Source organism: Sesamum indicum, linkage group LG7 (assembly GCF_026168435.1).
Source record: "Sesamum indicum cultivar Baizhima isolate 11 linkage group LG7, ASM2616843v1, whole genome shotgun sequence".
In the NCBI taxonomy this organism is placed as follows: domain Eukaryota; kingdom Viridiplantae; phylum Streptophyta; class Magnoliopsida; order Lamiales; family Pedaliaceae; genus Sesamum; species Sesamum indicum.
Window position 1 is genome coordinate 15,668,266 of NC_142663.1, and position 19,976 is coordinate 15,688,241.

At 35.8% G+C, this 19,976-nt stretch overlaps 3 protein-coding genes across 6 annotated transcripts; all 3 read right to left on the bottom strand.

Annotated features, from left to right (window-relative positions):
* Positions 1-251: 251 nt before the first annotated feature.
* LOC105167128 (mannose-1-phosphate guanylyltransferase 1) lies at positions 252-4,335 on the bottom strand. 3 transcript variants are annotated; one of them, XM_011086711.3, is made up of 5 exons: positions 4,167-4,335; positions 2,197-2,345; positions 1,630-1,692; positions 1,288-1,527; positions 252-1,209 (listed from the first exon to the last, which is right to left on the bottom strand). In XM_011086711.3, exons 2-5 carry the CDS (start codon positions 2,305-2,307, stop codon positions 538-540), a joined length of 1,086 nt encoding a protein of 361 aa, XP_011085013.2. In that variant the 5' UTR covers positions 2,308-2,345; positions 4,167-4,335; the 3' UTR covers positions 252-537. The 3 variants fall into 3 exon arrangements, with proteins under 3 accessions (XP_011085013.2, XP_088738981.1, XP_088738982.1); XM_088882855.1 differs by lacking the exon at positions 4,167-4,335 and adding an exon at positions 4,067-4,088; XM_088882856.1 differs by lacking the exon at positions 4,167-4,335 and adding an exon at positions 3,996-4,017.
* Positions 4,336-6,695: 2,360 nt separating this feature from the next.
* LOC105167129 (wall-associated receptor kinase-like 20) lies at positions 6,696-10,652 on the bottom strand. The gene is made up of 3 exons (XM_011086712.3): positions 9,842-10,652; positions 9,589-9,639; positions 6,696-7,955 (listed from the first exon to the last, which is right to left on the bottom strand). The coding sequence occupies exons 1-3, from the start codon at positions 10,608-10,610 to the stop codon at positions 6,904-6,906; spliced, it is 1,872 nt and encodes a 623-aa protein (XP_011085014.1). The 5' UTR covers positions 10,611-10,652; the 3' UTR covers positions 6,696-6,903.
* Positions 10,653-13,786: 3,134 nt separating this feature from the next.
* On the bottom strand, positions 13,787-19,600 carry LOC105167130 (Regulator of chromosome condensation (RCC1) family protein). Of its 2 annotated transcripts, none has more exons than XM_011086714.3 (11): positions 19,115-19,600; positions 18,241-18,314; positions 18,068-18,152; positions 17,535-17,666; positions 17,211-17,444; positions 16,885-17,127; positions 16,634-16,677; positions 15,481-15,663; positions 15,089-15,179; positions 14,358-14,401; positions 13,787-14,213 (listed from the first exon to the last, which is right to left on the bottom strand). In XM_011086714.3, the coding sequence occupies exons 1-11, from the start codon at positions 19,308-19,310 to the stop codon at positions 14,091-14,093; spliced, it is 1,449 nt and encodes a 482-aa protein (XP_011085016.1). In that variant the 5' UTR covers positions 19,311-19,600; the 3' UTR covers positions 13,787-14,090. The 2 variants fall into 2 exon arrangements, with proteins under 2 accessions (XP_011085016.1, XP_011085017.1); XM_011086715.3 differs by having other exon boundaries at positions 16,885-17,121; positions 19,115-19,599.
* Between the last annotated feature and the right edge of the window lie 376 nt (positions 19,601-19,976).

Consider the following 19,976-nt stretch of genomic DNA (forward strand, 5'->3'; position numbering starts at 1 on the left):
TGTGATTATCAAGAAATCTCATGAGTGATGATGAATTTTTTGAATTGATTGATAACAAATCAGGTATGAGAAGAAGTTTCACATTACATGATATCCAACAAAAGAACATACCATTCAAGAAATCAATAAATACTCTTTCTTGTGCTACTGAATGCGACTCATCACCATCCCTATCTATGCAATTTCCTGTTGTCAATCAACTCTGGGATCCAATTTTGCATCCTCAACTTCAATAAGTTGACAATATGCACTTAAAAAAAATCTTAATCATCCTTAAATCCACAATAATGTACCAAAGAGGAAGCAACTAATAATTTATTTCTATTTACACAACACAACACATCACACATTACACATTTCATACACCAGCAACTATATTTATAAGCTTAAACCATGCAGAACCTCCGACAGGGACTGGCTTCTACAATTTGACACGGGGGAGAAATGGAAACCGATAACACGAAAAAGAAAGGGAATAAAACCCATTCAGATGGCAAACATATAAACTCACTAACCACCATCAGGAATAACCAAACCTTACATTACTATCTCCGGCTTCAAGATGCTGGACTTGATCTCCTTGTGGGGTAAGACCACCCCACCATTGCTGTAAACTTCATCACCAACATGAACATCTTCTCCTAGTATGGTCATGTTCTCAACACGAGCCCATTGACCAATAGTTGAGTGCCATCCAATGATACTACTTGAAATGCAAGCATGTTTCTTGATGCGGACTCCACGCATAACTGTGCACCGGGACAGCCTCACACCTGACTCAACAACACAACCAGGACCAATTGCAACATCCGGGCCGATCAAGCATCCATCGCCAATTTTCGCACTTTCGTCCACCAAGACGTTTCCAATTATATGACTCCCCGAGGCCAGCTTCAGAGGCGATTTCTTCCTTAAGGAATCCAAGTAGAGTCTCAGTCCCGTGATGTAATCCCTTGGCTGTCCAATGTCCATCCAAAATCCTGGCAGCACCATCGCGTAAAGTTTTTTCTCTGCCGCAATTTTTGGGAACACTTCTTTCTCAATAGATGTGGGGCGTAGCTCAATACGATCAAGAATGGAGGGGTTCAGCAGGTAAATGCCAGCATTGATCTTATTGCCCACAAATAACTTTGGTTTCTCCACAAATCTCTCAACCTGTCCAGTGGATTCTTCCATCACAACAACACCGTATTTTGAAGGTTCGTCCACCTACATCACTATGTAAGATTAATTTCTTGTACACCTAGACTCAGAAATATTATCAATGGAGAAATGGCATAGACTTACCTTGGTCACCATAATAGAAGCCTCACCTCCATGGGATTTGTGGAATTCAATCATCTGTTTCAGTGGGTATTCACTGATAACATCACTGTTAAGCACAAAAAAAGGTTCACCAGAATCATCTATCAGTTTGTCCTTAGCCAAAGCTAGGGGACCTGCAGTTCCAAGAGGCTCAGTTTCTTGTGAACACGTAATCGTTATCCCAAGCTTTGCCTCAAAATCTTTCAAGAAGTTGAGCATTACCTGTAAAATGTATGTAATTAAGTGATAATCGGCCAAAAATTAATTATCATTAATCAGTGCACTATTACACTTGTAAGATTAGAGAGCAAATCAGCAGTTTACCTCTGGTTGATAATTGATTGCCAGGACAACTTCCGTCACCCCAATAGCCTTGAGGGCTTCTATCTGATTCAATGTCAAATTGTCATATAGATAAACATACACATAGTAAGATACAGAACCCAATTGTGATGGAAAGGATTAAGCATGAAATAATACCAGAGAATAAACCAGTAACAACACAGGCAATCAAGAACCAAAATTTATCACCTTTTTACAGTATGATGCTGATTTTCCTTGGCAGTTATAATTTTAATCAGAAGGTGAAGATAATCTAGGATACAGGACAATTAAACCACTAGTCAGAAGAGTGCTAAACTTCTGATCTGAATAATAGCATGAACAAAAAGGATTAATTGAAATTTTTGAGGAACCATTCATATACATGATACGTATAAATAACAAGCTGAAAGTTCAGGATTTCAAAAGCGCAACTCATGCTGAAATTCAGCTACTAAACCAAGAGTACAAATATTCAACTATCTAGCGTGTGGTTACTGATTGAAAAGTTTACTCAAAGATCTGCTGCACATAATTCATTCAAAGCTAAACAAGAACGAAATCTTTTACCTGATGCAATATCATGGGCTTGTTAGCAAAATCAACAAGTGGCTTTGGCACACTTAATGTTAATGGCCTCAATCTAGTACCAAAACCTCCAACAAGAATTAGTGCCTTCATCTTAGCCTGTGATGCTTTCCTTATATCGACTTAAGTACCTGAAAAGATTATTGAAGTGAGCCCTTGGCCCTGTCGCTATTTATACAGGAAAGGAGGCGGAAGCATGCAACTCTAAAAAACTCTGAATTGACATCTGTAATGGGATGCAATGATAAGTGTCACATTCTCACCATAGTTGTCGGTTCTCCAATCTGTTTTTACACTAAAATTGACACGAAGGTAATAGATGCATGTATTAGTAAAGAAACAAGTCCATAACTAGAGTTGGTGAGAGAAAGAACACAAAAATTTAAAGCCGTAGTTGAGGGAAGCGGAATATCTGTATATGCGTCCATAACCAGAGTTGGAAAGAGAAATAACAGAAAAATTAAAGCTGTAGTTGAGGGAAACTGATTATATGTATATACATCCATAACTGGAGCTGGAAAGAAAAATAACACAAACATTTAAAGCCGTAGTTGGGGGAAATGGATTATCCCCATATGCATCATACAATCAATAGAGTCCTAAAATAGTCCAGAGAATGCGTCCAAAAGGTTTAGCTGAAAGGAAACATAAGTTTCCAGCCATACAACAGCTGGAATTTTAATTACGGTGAAAAAAACCAAAGGATTTTTTGTGGGGTGGCCGATCACCTGATATAGATCTTCTGAATGCAAGTGCCATAGTTTATTATAGAGGAGAGGGGTCCAAACAGCATCCGAAAATGTAACTTCTAATAACTTCTTTATCTTTGTATTTCAGAAAATTAAACAATGTTCAATGGCATGCAATTAAAAGAGTTAAATGGAACATTGGAACTATTATTGAAACTTAACTGGGGATTCCATTATTATGTTTTTCACAAATAGAGTAGGGAACTTAAAAATGAGGTAGTCACACTAGCCTGACTAGCTTCCGATCTAAAGTTGCTAAATGTAATTTTCCTACCACACCATTTAACACAATCTAATACAGTAATTATAAATGAAGCAAACTGAAAGGAAGCCATTTCTAATGGAAGAAAGAAAACAAAAAAGTTTAACATTGTACTAAACCAACTCATAGAACTGATAAATTAGGAAAACAAATGCTTGAAGTTAAATCGATCACAAATGGCTGAGAGATCAAGGATTTACTTCCTTTTTGTTAAATGTTCTTCCTAAACCTAACAAATAGCAGACAAATCTTAGTAAAAGATACATATTACAATCATAATGATACAGCACACTGACTGCTAACAAAAACTTAACCAACAAAACCAATAACCCCAACCTAGAATAAACACACCAAACAAGGAAATATAAAATGACAAAACGAACAAGAAAGGTAACCAAGCATTTAGTAATAGTGAAATTGTCCATTTAGAACCTCAACTTAAGAAAAACCATCCTAGAAAGAGGAACCACCTTTGATTCGATGAACCATCGAGCGCCAAATATGTCAAAATGGAGCTGAATTAAGATGTTCTCTAGCTTTAAGATTAATTTAAAGTTCCCAATGTAAATCCAGAACTGTTTTATGGATGTACTTTATAACAGAAAGAAAAACAGAGGCACAAACCAGATCTAAATTAAACGCAACAAAATCATTGCACTTAAACCATCTCCTTCCACAATTAATCAAAAAGTTGTAATAATACTCCAAACGAACAAACAAACAAAAAATCCCCGGAAATCAACAAAAGCGGCAAGGAAAAGAATCAATACATAAACAAGGAGACAAAATTACACCCTCATTGCTAGATTTCACAAAATAACACGTTCAAATCTCCATGAACCTGTGCAGATCACATCAAATTCCAACAGAAACCCAGACGAGAATTCGTCAAAAGAAGACAACCAACCCATTGGACAAAATGAGGGGGAAAATTTTCAAACCTTTTAGGTTCAGGGAAGATCCAGGCCGAGTCAAGGAGCGATTCGACCCGCAGGCTGAGTCAGTGAATAGTTTTGTAATTTCCCTCCTTTTACGACAAACCCAACGGTTGGTGGTGTCGTCACTCCTCCTCGTGTGTGTTGTGGTGTGTGTGTGTGTGTGTCGGTATGGCCATTGCATTAATGAAGCAATAGAACTTTGGGTAATTGTCATTTTGCACCCTATATATACACTTATTTGCTATATTGCACCTTAATTAATAAAAAAAAACATTTTGCACCCTTAAAATAGCAAATCATTGACACATTAAACCCGTCCCAAGATCATTTTACAACTCTTGCAAGGACAAATTCATCAAATTCCTCACTCTCCTCTTAAATACTTTGAACATAATTTTATCAAAATATTTAAATGACGAACTATCAATTTCACTTCATCCGAAGTTGCAATCCTAACATGTACTGACTCCGACTACAATAAAAATAAATGGTGTTGAAATATAAAAATTAAAAGAAAAGGCAATAAAATAGTTCGTCCCATCTTAATATTTGTTGAAAAATACTCATATAAAAGCATAGCAATTATTCGTTCAATACATTCATTTGGCACACTGTATATTATAAAATAACAAATTATTAATATATTAAACTTTTAATAGTGGGTTTAATTCAATTTACCCACATGTGATATAACACATGAGCAAATTACTCCGTATGAAAAAATAATAATAATTTTACCCTCTTATTTAGGTAAATTACTATTTTTTATAGGGATAAATTTATAAATTTACAATATTACAGGGGACTAAATTGTATTTTTTTTATCTTTCCGAAAGAAAAAGTAACTCACCATTTTACTCTAGGTAAAAATAGTGAAACGAATCGTAAGTAGAGGGTGCAACTCGTCATTTGTTTAATTTTAGGGTGCAAAATGTTAAACAAGTTTAATTAAAGGATGCAAAATGTCAATTACACGAAGTTTTTCGTACTTGGAAGAAATATAAGTACATAGATACAGCTGTATTTATCTCTCTCTCTCTATATATATATATAGCTAACAGCATCTGACTTTTAAATGACTTTTTTTCACCAATGGAAGAAACCCACTCAACTCCACAACTTTTGATTTGTCAAATTACTATTATTTCAAACTACCCATTAAACAAAAAGTATTTGATCATCTGAATTTATGAGCAACAAAATATTAGACAAAAAAATAATTGGTTTATAAAAAAAAATGGAGCATAGATTTATTTTTTTACTAACAACGGTAATGAATTACTATATATGTAATCTCAACCTTAGTGTTAATTATTATTGATAGAGTTGAATAGTGAATTTATGTTATGAAAAAGAATTAATCAAGTAAATTTTTATATACAATCCGACTATGTCCATTATTTATATGAACATTATTCATATAATTACATTGCAAGTATGATTACGCTTTTAGTGTATTAAATTAATTATAATAGGTAGTGTTATAAGAGTAAATTTCAAATTAATTACAGGTAAATTATAAGAATATTACTTATTAAAATAATAATAGTAGTAGTAGTTGTTGATGTTGTTTATGGGTTTTAGTCTTGTAATTGCAGGTTGAAACTGTGGACTGCCACCAGTCTCAGTTATTTGTTAAGATTAGGCATTCACCTACGCCAAGTTGCCAATCAAAGAATATTCCCATACTAAAATTATATATTTTATTGTTCAACCAATTACACATAGATGAACTAGAAATTAACGATTGATAAATATGTAACAAGGTTATTTAAATATTCCGAATAAGATAATTACAACGTATAGCTCAATAATTATTATTAAGTGTTGTCGGTCCCCATTTTTTATGGTAAAACTCCAGTTAATATCTACTCTTGTTTCTTTAATTAATTTTCGTCTTGAGAGTTGAAAACCTCTTAATAAGGGTTAGCATACTTAATGCGTGTATATAATTTTATTTATTTAATTAAATTAAATAACTAAATGTGTAAAAATTTTAAAAGGTGTAAATATAATTTTAGATTTAATGAAAACTCTTTTATAATTATAATAAAAAATAGAGAATGCGTGTATTCTAATTAATTGTCACTTAAAATAATATTGAAAAAGTAAAAATGGCATACAACCTACTACGTGCGAGATCATACATGTATTCAGATTATATTTTTTTTAATTAATAATTGTTTTTTTTAAATAATATATCTTATAAGATAAACAAAAAAAATGAGTATCAATTATATGACAAGTATAATTTAATATGGTATTGTGTAATTAATTTGAATGCGAGTGGGTTCAATTTTTGCTAGGATGCATATATTATAGGTGTCAAAGTTGGAAAAAGTTTAATTAGATTTGATTAGACCAAGCTAATAATATATTTATCATGTGATTGATTAATTTTTTTAAATTATACTATAAATGTATTATGTTCACCATATAATTAATTTAGATCTAGTCAAAATTAATTTGAGTTAGAATTTAGGTGGAAGTTGATAGAGAAATAAAAGTATAGGAGGGGGACTACTAAGCATATAAAACTACATAAAAAAGATAGGGATTTATTTCCAAGGAAAACAAACATAAAAAGGAACAAAATGAAAACTTGTTTGCTATTCACAACCCCTCTACTCTATGTACAATCACATCAACTGGAAGCCAAATGGAAGAAACACACACACCATTAATTCTGATATCTCATACCAAAAAACTTACTCAACTACATCATCTTCTACTACCATAACTACTGCTCTGCAGCCTTAGCAGCTGTAATGCTGATAATATACTCGATCTCCTCCGCCACCTCTTTCATAGACGGCCTATTCTGTCGACGCTCCTCCAAACACCCCACCGCCAGAAACCCCAGCGCCTTCATCGTCTCCAACTCCAACGTGCTTGCTCCCTCCTTCAACATTGGGTCAACTGCATCCATTATCCTCTCCTCCTCCACCAACCTCTGCACATAAACGGCCAAGTTCACGTCATCTGGTGGCCTGTTGAAATCGATAGCTTTCTGGGACGTCAAGAGCTCCAAAAGCACCACCCCGAAGCTATAAACATCACTCTTATCTGTCAGTTGGTAGTTCCTGTAATACTCGGGATCAAGATACCCCAGTGTTCCCTGAGCACAAGTGGAAATGTGGCTTAAATCTGTATGAGCCAAACGGGACAGCCCGAAATCTGACACCTTCCCGTTGAGTTTCTCGTCGAGCAAGATGTTGCTGGACTTTACGTCTCGATGGTAGATAGGTGGAACTGCAGAGAAATGTAGGTAAGCTAGCCCCTCTGCAGTTGCATGGGCGATGCTAAGCCTGCGTTTCCAAGAGAGAAGCCCTCTGTTTCCACCTTGTAAATGGTCTAAGAGAGTTCCATTGGGGATATACTCATAAACCAGCAACGGCTGTTCGAGCTCGACGCAGCAGCCAAGAAGGCGAACGAGGCTCTTGTGGTTGACTTGACAGAGAATTCGCACCTCGTTGAGGACTTGATCGGTGCCTTTGGCATTGCCGAGCTTGGCGCATTTGACGGCGACCATCGTTCCATCTTCGAGAATGCCTTTGTAGACTTCACCATAGCCACCAGCTCCGAGTAGGCGATCCTTGGCGAAGTTGTTAGTTGCCTTCTTTATTTCTTTGCCGGTGAAAACTTTGGCTGTTTTCCCACCACCGGCATTGAGGATCTCTTCGCGCTCACGGGTGAGGCGTTCTTGCTCTTCCTTGATGCGCCGGTGGCGCCTGTAGACTAAGAATCCGATGAGTGCTGCAATGAGGGCCACGCCGAGGCCTGCGGTTAAACCTGCGTATGAAGATCATAACAGCAATTAATGGCAGATCATGAGAGGAAAAAGTATTCACTGTTGGAAGCAGAATGGCGCTATTATCAAGTTTAAATTACAGCAAGTTGATATTATATTCTCAATTGCATTAATTTCACATATAGATGGCGTCATGGATATTATTTCGTAAATAAAAGCTCCACTTTGAAAGAAGAAAAAAGAAAACAGCAACACTTTTCAGTGTTGTTCCATCACCAACAAAAATCACACCCTCTTTTTACTTAAATTAAATTTGATTGAATTAAACTAATTATAAATTAAGTATAATATAATTATTATGTGACTGTCATTTATTTTAAATTGTACATTAATTACACAATAAATATATTACACTTGTTATATCATTGATTCAAGTTCAACTCAATCCAATCGAAGTTAAAATTTTCCCAAAATCACACCAAACAACCCTCATGTATTGCAAATGAGCAAATTACCCTTTTATTAAAAAAAAATAGCAATTTAATTCCCTATATTTTTTTTTATAATGTAGCAATTTGCTCTTCTGTATTTTTTAAAATGAAGTAATTTACCTCCTTAGATAGGAAGATAAATTATATTTTTTTTAAAAAAAAAACAAAGGATAAATTCTTATATTTTTATTATAAAAGAATAATTTAGATATTATTGGGTTAAAATTGCATTAAGGCCGATATTTATTGAAAATTCTCATACTTCCGCCTTTTTTGACTTTTGGTTCATGGTATATCAAGATAAGGTGATAAATATCACCACCGTCGAAGTCAACACTTAGGCCCAAACACCAAATATTTCTCCCTAATGCGCACTATATTTTGCTAGTGAAATTATTGTCTAAATTAAATTTAATTATACTAAGGGAAATTACACTCCCATCTCCTAAAATTTCGTTTTGTAATTTGAAAAATTATATTTAGCACCTATAAGGTTTATTTTCATCTAACAAATAAATCCCCAATTAGTCGAAATTCACTGAATTTTTGTTGATATTAATAAAAAATAAATAAAAATTAATATTTAGTTTGATTGATTTAGAACCGACTTATTGCAAGTCAAACAATTTTTTTCGAACTAAACTACCTTATAACGATGAAAATATACCTCATCATATACATTACTGTGTAAAGACGTATGAGGGTATTTGATCATAAAAAGATTTATTTGACCTGTTATAAGTCAATCAGCAGTAAAAATAAATTTTTTTTAATTAATATCAGCAAATTCGGTGAATTTTGATTAACAGAAGGACTTATTTATTAAACCAAAATAAAACTTAGGGGTATTAAATGTAATTACATCAAATCTCAGGTGTAATTATCTCTAAATATAAATATATTTAGCATATGATTGATTGTTTTATTAATTACAATTATATAATAATATAACAAGACTCGTTGCCATGATTTAAACTAATATTTTGAATTCAGCTATTCTATAGTTGATTTAAGAAGAAAAATGTAAGATGATAACATATAAAATAATATTTATAATGTTATTAGTTGAGTGTGAGCAAGTTTTTAGCATAGAGTAAAAACGCGTAAGAATGTTGCACCCAAGAAATAAAAACAAAAACACAAATCATTAATAAGAAATGTGTAGTGGGGCAGCAACAAATACCTGCTATGAGTGGAGTTGGGTCTTTTCCACAACCATCTGGATCTTGGCACTCTGCATCAACATCACCAAAATTCTGAAAAATATCCTTCAACACCTACTGCTTCTTCATCAATTTCCTCCCAACTTTTTTCAATTTAGTGATTTAAATCAATTGAATAGCCATTCATCCAAATATTACAATTATTGTATAATTAGTTAAAATCAGACACAAGAGAAAATATTGGCAACAGAAACAAAGGTCGAGAAAACTGACCTTTAGCGCAGACTCCAGTGAGAGGGTCCCACTGCAGCCCTGAATTGCAAAAGCACCTCCTAATCCCAGCATTTGAGTTCGGGTCTGGCCCGCAAGTTGAACCCCAGCCGCAGTCCCCCTGCCCTCCACACGTGGGCTCCCGGGGCAAAACCCACTGCAACTCCACCCCGGGCTGCGGCCACCGGCTCACCGGCAGCCCGTAATCCAAATTCACAAAACTCCTGTAAGCCCGGCAACCATCCTGCCTCACTCGTATCCTGTACGAGGTCGTCGATCCCCCGGCCCGGAACGCGCAGCACGGCGTGTTGCCGCAATCGCTCGCCGAGTTGGTCCCGTTGACGTACAGGTGGCAGAGGCTGTTGGAGGTGCAGTTTAGAGGGGAGTTGAGAATTGTGTCGGAGCAGTTTAGGTAGAATATGGTGTTGCTGCTGGTGATGTTGAAGGGGGCGGAGGAGTTGAGCTGGAGGCCGTTGGAGGGGAGATCGGCGGCGATGCAGGTGTTGGGGAGGAAGGAAGAGGGCGCGACTATGAGGCGTTGATTGGAGGGGGAAATAGAGGTGATTGGGTAGGAGTTGTTGGAGGAGTCGAACAGCAGTGTGCCGGAGACGCAGCGGATTCTGTAGGAGGGGTCGCCGCAGTTGGGGGCGGTGCTGAGGGGGTAGGGAACAGAGGTGGATCCACAAGAGGGGCAGGGAGGAAGGGAGAAAGAGCAGATAGCGTATGTTAGTAGCAGAGAGGATAGGAGGAGGAGTGGGTTGGCGTTGGCCATGGCTGCGGAGGTGGGGGTGTAGTGAAAATGGAGTGGGAGGGGGGGTTATAAATTTGTTTGGTGGGAGAAGATTTTTGCTATTTTCTGCATGTGATTTGATTTGTCACCTTTTTTTATTTTTTAACATTTAATAATTTTTGGGTCAAACCTTTGAAATTTGGAGAGTAATTAATCAATTTATATATAAAATTATGGGGTTGGGAAATTATTGAAGAAGCTTCTATTTTACGCTCATTCTTATTCAAAAAACAATGGCAACGTTTATTTCTATATTTTCTCATAAAAGATATATATTTATATTCAAGTCCCGTTGAACAACTAATTTTCACCTTTAATGATTGGTGATTTTGCATTTAAATATTTTATACCCCACCTCTGCCCATTAACACAAATTTATTATTTTGAATTTTTCATCCACCGCCATCTTATTTGTTTATAAATTCTTTTCTAAAAAAGAATACAAGAAAGGCAAAATTAATAATTCTATACTCTCCATCTAAATATTACATAATTTATAAAAAAAAAATTGTTGAATATTGAATGCATTAATGGAAAGGTAGCATTTGCAAATTAGCCTCCATATTGAATGCAGCATATTTTCCATTAACCACCAAGTTGCTGCCATGAATAATCTTCCTCGCCCAAGTAGTTTATGCGAGCAAAATATTTTTAAATTTATATTAAATAAATTAATTATTATCTTCGAAAACTGTGTGTAAGTTCAAAATTGGCCTTGGCCCTTATAAATATTAGTGATCAAGGTTTCAATTTTCCCAGATCTACTTAACCGAATTGCATAATGACAATTATTTGTGGGGGATATAAGAAAAATTCAAAAATTTCTTTTTGTTCTGTTTTTTTAATCTCTGGTCTCACTAATTCAAGTATCGAATGATTTGAACTCATGCTTTTTTTTATTTTTTCTTTTTAAATGAATACAAGTATATATATTCACATACATGTGGAATGAGTTTTGAATCCAAAACATCAATTATGAAGAAAATTGGGGTAAAAAGTAGTGGTGTAGTTGATTATTGGTTGATAGTAGATGGTCAGAAAAGAAGGAATAGTGAGAAATGGGGCTTTATATATAATAGTTGTTGAGTATGAATGATGATTAACAGTTTGATGCCAACTCCCCACTCATATACATTGGATCAATTTTGTGAATACATCTAGAAATTTAAGAAAAGACAGGTGAGTGAATCACACCACTATTGGGGATATTTTATTTTTATTCCTCTAATTATGCTTATGGTATTGTATTTTTATTCATTTAAAAAAATTGTTAAAGATATTGAATTTAACATGTTTTGGTGTTGTAACTACATAGTGAGCAAATTTAGTCATGTATTTAATTACACATTAATTCTAAGGTGAACACGTTTAGTACTAAGTCATTCTAGCAGAAGATTAGAGTTGAGATAGGTGAGATATGGATAATAAGATAGATGCTTGTTTCAAAAGAATTAGGGCATCTTAACGATTGCTAAGAAGAAATTAGGATTTAAAGAAAGGGAAGGATTTTTACGATTCAGAAATTTTGTCTGGTGGTGAAATAATAAAACATGATTAGGGTTTCATCATCATTCTTAAGTTTAAGAAAAATGCATGTGAAAACACATGCTTTTTTCTTTTTATCAAAATATTCAATCATGGAACCAACTTAGGACAAAATATGCTATTTGTATTTAAGTACAGGATAGATTATATTCTCTGCGTACTTACAAGAATGTGTTAACTTTAGTATATAAATATTTAACATATTAAATATGATTTTTTTTAAAAAAAAAAACTAAAAATGTAATATCCTTATAGTCATAGGACTAAAAGTAAAATCTTATCCGACATTTGTATGGGTTTCAAAGATTTGTACTACCAACTTGTAGTTTTCATAAATCACATCTCTTTGAAAATGGGGTATTTTAGTGTAAATAAAGTGGGGATTGACCAAACAGACATTGACCCCAAAAGTCTTCCTCTTTGGAATAAATTTATGTCAGTTGATGTCAACAATGACACCATATTAATAAATAAATAATACTAAAAGAGATGGATTGCATATTTTATATCTCCTATCTACTCTTAGGAACTGATGATGTTGCTTCTCCAGTTCACCAAACTCAAATGGAAAAACTTCTGAATAAATAAGTCAAATCTTGCGTATAAAATGTAAGTATATTTAATTAAAAAGAAAAAAGAAAGAAAAGAATAACACAATTAGTGCAAGTGATCTCCGAATCCGAAAACTTCATTACTGGATGTACCATGATCAGAATAGATAGAAAATATATTTTTATCCATAGAAATTCCCACCTCATTAATGATCCTCTAACTTATGGAATTTGTCGACATACAATTGATTTTTGTTTCTTAACCCTCTTTCGGGATTGAATTTTTATACTGTTTCTTTCTGGTGTATTCAACGTTGTGCCTGTGGTAGAAACACCACCAAATTCTAAGTGCAACTCTTGCTGGTTTTGTTTTTATTTTTACTTCTAATTTTCAGAAATGAAAACACTTTATTTATTTTTGTGCAAAAAATAAGATATATCTGGATTATATGTTTTCAACTTAGATTTACAAATGTGCGAAATCATAATGTGTTTAGATTTGATTTGTTATATATATATATATATTTTGCAATATTGCACTTTAAATATATAATATAATATTATTTTTATTTTTTAAAAAGTCAATATGAACTCACTATATATCATATCATGTCCTCTTTTCCTACACAATAATAAGGTTTAAAACGATGGTTTAAAAAGTATATTTTTAATAAATTAAGCTGCAAATTTCTAATGGAAATTAGCATTTTTCAATGAATCAGACTAAACAAACAAGTTTTCAAAATTTGAGATCGTATCAAATTGAAAATAAACTTTTGAAAATAAAACCAAACGCCCAAGTGCATCTAACCCTCTATCTATACACTATTGCAAACTAAAATACGAGAAATACATTAAAAAAAATGAAAAACACTTCAACGTCTAGATAACTATAATTTCCTTAAGAACTCGATATACAATCTTTATTTATCTTCACCAGTCTTTAAGTAACAAGACCAGAAATACTACAAAAATGCTGAAAGACTTCCCACATTTACAAATGTTTCATACCATCAACGAAAGCAAGCTGTAACTACATAGCAGTAAGACGAAACCTGAAGATGAATCTTCAACACCACAGAACATTATTATATCAGAGAGCTCAACAATCATCAATAGGTATATACAATACACGTTGCAGTACTACAATTGCCGCCACGCCAGATGAATTTAGCAACCCCAACTTGTTTACAGATAACCAGTTGCAATAGCCTCCACCACTAAAGAATGACTACATGAACATATATGTATATGCACACGTGCTACTGTAGTTACATATACATATAACAGACATATGTTAATGTTGATAGCACAGTCACCTCTAACCTAACAAAATTGTGCCCAAGCGATCAGAGTGCATGTACTTTCAAGTGGGTGACTCTGCCAGCAGAAGAGTGTGCCACCAGCCACATGCCACATTTCTTGCTACGCATCCATCTATTGGAACTTGAGAAGGGATGTTCCTATCAATCACGTCACCCAACCCCAGCTGTCTCATAGAAAACAAGTCATGATCAATTAAGATGTATAGCCACACAAAAAATTAACATTTTAGTTCCCAATCGTACAACTTGCTACCAACACAAACACATTCACATCCTATGTGCCAAAAGATTGAGCATACACAGTATACCTGACCATACTTGTTCCATCCCCAGCAAAATGTATTTCCATCCTCTTCAAACAGGGAAAGGAGGGGCAATTAGTCAATGTGGAGTCAATAGAACTGGACCTAATCTATGCAGTGAAAAATAAGCAAAAGCTACTAATAGAGAAGTAACATTTAACTCATTTTGATCTAACACCAATTAATTTCAAGCGCTTTCACCCTTTCCTTCGTATTCTTCTATCGTCTTACTCAAATGGCATCAATTTCTGTGCACGTGTTTCATAATGAGATGAACATTTTTCTACTATAATATCATAGTATGATCAACAATATGTTTGCTTGGCTGGCCTAAAAGTAATCAAGCAAAACAAATGGTTAAAAAGAAAAATCTATTAAAAGAGAATGAGTTCCAGTTAGTTGGTTGGAGCATTATCCTGGTCGATCAGATGTAATTTATACTAGTAATATTCCTCACACACGCAATTTACAGACTCATGTTGCCTTGAAGAAAGGAAGAAATCGATTTAGTTCCACAAGAAATCTATAAAACTTCTAGCAATTATAATTTATAGGTAGTAACAGAGGCACGACATTCTTCACCTATTTCTTATATTGCTGCTACAATGCCGTACAGCTATTAACTTCTACAGAAAATCCTGAGACTTCCATTCCTCAAAACAATTGAAATAATGCTCCACGGCAAACTATCAGAAAGTTTACAGAAGAATACCAATTCATCCAAACGATTGACACACCTGTGACAACTGCAGTGTGACGAGCTCCACATGATACAACTTTTGCATGTACATTTTCCAGACTTGGAGCATCAAGAAGCCGAGGCAAAGTCTGATAGCAGTTGACCAAGAAGATAAGGTTAACCATGTTGAAAATCAAATCTAAACCTATATCGGACAGAAAGAAGAGCAGAACAAAATTCAAGCCATCGAACCAGATTTGTGATTTCAAATGAAAACAAAAAGAAGCTAAGAAAAAAAAAGTTCCATTTTCTACAGCATATATCATATTTCCGAAGAAATATCCAGAAACCCTTTCGTCAGTGATGCACCTAGGACTTCAGTTACAGTTGTTGACATGGTCTATCTATACTGAAGTTCTGCAATAATACAAAGATAACTTGTGGATATACCTCAGCGTGATCGGCACCAGTTCCTAGTTGACCAAACTGATTTCCCCCAAAAGCATAAACATCGCCATCAGCAGAAATGCAGATAGTATGCCAAAGTCCTGCTGCTACACCTTCTATCCTGATGCCAAGTAAGGAAGATACACAAGTTGGACTTAGCTCATCGTCTGTACTTCCTTGACCACACTGCATCACATAAGAAAGAGAGAGACATAATAGAAACTTTTTCTGTTAGTGCTTGCCCAATCAATTAAGTCAAAGAAACTAAATGAGAGCAGATACAAAAACCACCACAAGTAATCCACAGTTCCATAATAGAAAACATGAAATTAAAATAAAAATGTGTTTGAATAGTTGATATGAAAGATTGTTGTTATAGTACCACAATGGAAAATATATTCGATTTAGCAGAGTTGAAAAATGATCACTTAGATGTACCATAATTTCCAAATGGGAGGGAAGGGGTTTAAGAGAAGGATAAAAACCAGTAGTATGTATTCGTAAAGCATTTTAAGGGTAATTCTCTTAGATAAGGTAAAAAAAACACATTTCACCTTTGCAGTATCTGGAAACACGAAAAGGTTTCAGAAATAACTAAACAAAGCCTTAGAGCCTAGGAAAGTATGTCCAACAACAAATGAAAGCAAAGGAATGCACAAAGAACCTAATACAAGTGAGAAGAGTATAAAGGATGCCTGATCGATATAAACAATCTATAATAGCATCAACAATCTAGTTTCGAGAAATAAATATCTCATTGAACTAGAAGGCCAACCTAAAATTGATGACAGAAGCATCACTAATTCTAAGTTATCTTATTAGCTCTTATCTCAGTTTATAGAACCTATAGATAACATGATAGGATGGCATAATAATGATAAAATTTCAAGAGACATTCACGCGTTTAAAGAGATTCTAAGAGGGTTATGTAACCTTCTAACTTTGTGGAAGACCTGTGAAAAGAGGTATCTTTTTTAAGAAACTGATGCATTTCATTCCTTCATTCCTTAAATTTGTATCTGACATAATTTTAGTGTTAATTCATGTTTTGACCTTCAGGTATTACCCCAATTACCATAAATGTAAACATAGAAAGTATAAAGCCATAAGATCAAGTAAAAACCACACAAGAATTTAAGCACACAGAGATGCTCACCTGTCCATACAATCCCCAGCCAAAGGTCAGTAGTGCCCCAGCATCTGTGCAAAAAATATACATCAAAATAACCATTGGCAAATTGAACATCTTATTCTAAAGTTAGGGATTCCCAGAAGTGCATTACATAATTAACAAATAGAATGTAAAAGCAGACACTGGATTTTACATACTACTATACTAGCTAATGAAGAGGAAAAAGTGCACCACTAATCACATTGACCTGGTTGCATAAATAGTAATAAGCTAACCTGTAATTGCTGCACTATGTCGACCACCACATGCAATAGCTTTGATGTAATTTCCAGGAACTCTAAAGCTCTGACCTTCTGAACCCATGCTTCCACGTGAAAGGCCCATAGAGCGATCCTTGTTGAAGGAGGAGTCGATGCAGGGTACAGGATGAGGAGAAGACACCATTCTGATCCGTGACCCAAGACCCAGCTGTCCTTCACCTCCATAGCCCCAACCCCACACCTGTCCTACATCTGTAACTTTGGCAAAAGAATAAAAGATAGCAGCTCTGCTGCTCATGAAGCACCATATTGCAATTAAACAAAACAATCCAATGAATTACCTGACAATGCTAATGTGTGCCGGCCGCCAGCAGCAACCGAGGCAATCCTTACCCCTGGGTTAAGTGTTACCAGACAAGGGAATGCTGAGAGTGTTTCATCAACAGATGATGAGCTTTCTGCTGCCAATTTACCTGGTGACACCCGTCTCCGCTTAGTAGTTTCATCACTCCCTCTACTATCACCACCAGATAATGACCCACCACTGGATCTTGATCCATGCGAACGAGGGCTCACTGTAATGGAGTCACTCTTCGACATATTAGTCCTTGTAACTTGAATATGAGGCATTTTATATCACTGGCTCTGAGACCAGACAGCAATACCTTGCTCAGTCAACAGTAAGCTTTGCTTCTCAAGGGCATCCTTCTCTGTGCTTGCCCCTGTGGAAGGGTCCCCAAATACCTTTCCTGAAGGAACACATTCTTTCCATCCCCATGTGTAAACTTCACCATCCGCTGCATTTAACAATTGAAGCAAGTTGGTTCATGTAACAGAAACATATGACAAGAAGATTATGACATTAGCAGGTCATGTATATACGGAAAGCTGTGTTGGAACCTCATAATGAGGCCCCGGCTTTCCTTCATCAGGAGGAACATATCAATATTTCAACTTGAATTGTTGAATTGTTGAATTTGTTATCCAAAAAGAAGAAGCTTATATCAGACATTATATTCTAGGAGGCCGGTCAACTAGACTTCGAATCGCTTAAGCTGGAGGTATGCTTTGTACGTGCCTATTTTTGGTGATGAAGAGAAGGAGAACCAAAGTAAACTAGTCGTCCCAAGGGTGTCCAACTGAAGTAGAAACTAAAAGCTAATATCTATCTGCTAAATGAATATCAGATCAGGAGTACCTGTTACAGCAGCACAGTGCGCCCAACCAGCAGCAGCTTTCACTATTACGGCCTCAGTGGGGAGTGGAAAAGGCTCTGGCATTTCCTTAACAATATCAGTGAAAAAAGTAGGTTATAGCAAATCAAAGCAAAGGGAAGTTCATAAATCATAATATCATGCCACATTCTATTACCCCATGTTTCCCGGATGTCACATAGCTTTGACCTAAGTCATCCGTGGATCCCCATGTAATGAGCTTCCCAGAGTCTGATAATAGCAATGTAGAAACTTATGAGTGCTGAAACAAGTATAAGGGTCTGGCTAGTTGCAGTAAATTATATTTAAGTGAAATCCTGGATAAACATATGTAACTCAATTCTTTCGATGTTCCCTTTGCAGTCTAAATTAGGCCCATAATTAACTTGTCTCAGCAAGATAAATATCTGAGAATGCCATTACAAAATTCAATAATTGTCTTCTTGAGTGATGAATTTCTTTGTTTCCAAAATTAAACATTGGTCAAACACATTGCCACATTCTTATATGATAAAAACAAATTGAAAATTGAATCGCAGCCCCAGCTTCCTGAAGCAACAGGGAAAATCCAACTATTTATTCACTGCACGCTGCCCTTTGTGGAGATAAGATGTAACATAAAGCGAAGTGCTACCCAGTACTGGAGTAGAAATCTTGAAGTAATTGCACAATATGCAAGTTTTTAGCACTTGGCAATGAATAAGTTCCAGCACTCGCTCAAACACACACACCAAAAGAGAGAAAGAGAAGAACCCTGGGTAACAGAGGAGAAAGTTAATTATATATGTATCGAAACAAAATGAAAAGAAGTTCCTTGGAGCTATTGAGAGTTCAAGTAGAAGTTTCAAACAGAAGCTGCAACTTGGCCAGCGAAAAAACAAATGCTTCCGACGCCACCAAAAATATGCAAAGTCTAAATCATTAATTTCTCGGGAAAATCCAATGCCGAAGTTATCCAACCACAAGTTTCGAGGAAACGCGAAATTGTGCAAAACGCAGGGGGGAAAAAACAGGAAACAAGCTCAAATTACCTGAAATAGCCATAGCAAAACCACATCCACCACCACAAACATCCTTCCAGGAAGTTCCTCCTTGAGGCAGCCGCACCACCACCGGAGACAAAATAGGGGTCCTCTGCGGCAAGGCCCCCGGCAAATACCCCCACATAAACACCAATTTCTCCTCCATTTTCACACCTTCTTGACCTCCTTCCCCATCGACATTCATTCCTAATAGATTTCCCGCAAATGAAATCCTTTCCTCCCCCACCCGAAAATATTAAATTCGAAAAAGAAAAATCAAATTCTCCTCGCACCTGCTTTTTTTTCTTGGAGCAACAGTCCAAAAGAAGTTGAGTTGCGGTTTTTTGGTTGTGGAGTGGAAAGTACCCTAAAGCAATAAAAAGGAGGCGTATCAATTTGCGGGCAGGCACGGGCTCCACGTCGGATGATCACGTGGCCTACACATCCACTTGTCGAATCGTGAGCCGCTAGAACTTTCAGCGATTCTCCGCCAGGAGTTACAGGAAGTTTCTGGAAGAACGGAAGAATTTCCCGCCTCCCAAATGCTTTAATAGCCCCATCGCGTCCCGCTGAGATGCGGCCGCGTGTCCCCTCTCACCCCCATTTGCTTCAATCATTAAAACTTGCCACGTGTCCTATGGGTTGTAGTGGGCGTTGGGGTTTCTTACTTTTTTGCCGCCTGATGACGTGTGAATGTGCACACGTGTCGCGTGCAAGGAAGGGGAAGGGTTAGGTTGTATGTTTTTTCGAGAAGAATTTTTTATGATAGAGATTCAGGTTCTTCAGTAGGTGCTATTTTTCCATGTTCGTCCGTATTAGACTCACAAATATAGGTTAACCGCGCCTACTTCCTTTCACCAATTTCAGTTCT

Bases quoted from the DNA above. Each gene is read 5' to 3' on its own strand.
- LOC105167130 (XM_011086714.3), bottom strand. From the start codon at position 19,310: ATGAATGTCGATGGGGAAGGAGGTCAAGAAGGTGTGAAAATGGAGGAG. The intron at 17,667-18,067 runs GTACTCCTGATC...TGTTAAATGCAG, and splicing joins GCACTGTGCTGCTGTAACAG to CGGATGGTGAAGTTTACACA. The intron at 15,664-16,633 runs GTGAGCATCTCT...TATGTGATGCAG, and splicing joins GCTGGGGATTGTATGGACAG to TGTGGTCAAGGAAGTACAGA.
- LOC105167128 (XM_011086711.3), bottom strand. From the start codon at position 2,307: ATGAAGGCACTAATTCTTGTTGGAGGTTTTGGTACTAGATTGAGGCCA. The intron at 1,528-1,629 runs GTAAACTGCTGA...TACATTTTACAG, and splicing joins CAATCAATTATCAACCAGAG to GTAATGCTCAACTTCTTGAA. The intron at 1,210-1,287 runs GTAAGTCTATGC...ATAGTGATGTAG, and splicing joins CTTCTATTATGGTGACCAAG to GTGGACGAACCTTCAAAATA.
- LOC105167129 (XM_011086712.3), bottom strand. From the start codon at position 10,610: ATGGCCAACGCCAACCCACTCCTCCTCCTATCCTCTCTGCTACTAACA. The intron at 9,640-9,841 runs GTCAGTTTTCTC...ATGTTGATGCAG, and splicing joins CACTGGAGTCTGCGCTAAAG to AGTGCCAAGATCCAGATGGT. The intron at 7,956-9,588 runs GTATTTGTTGCT...CTTCATACGCAG, and splicing joins CCCAACTCCACTCATAGCAG to GTTTAACCGCAGGCCTCGGC.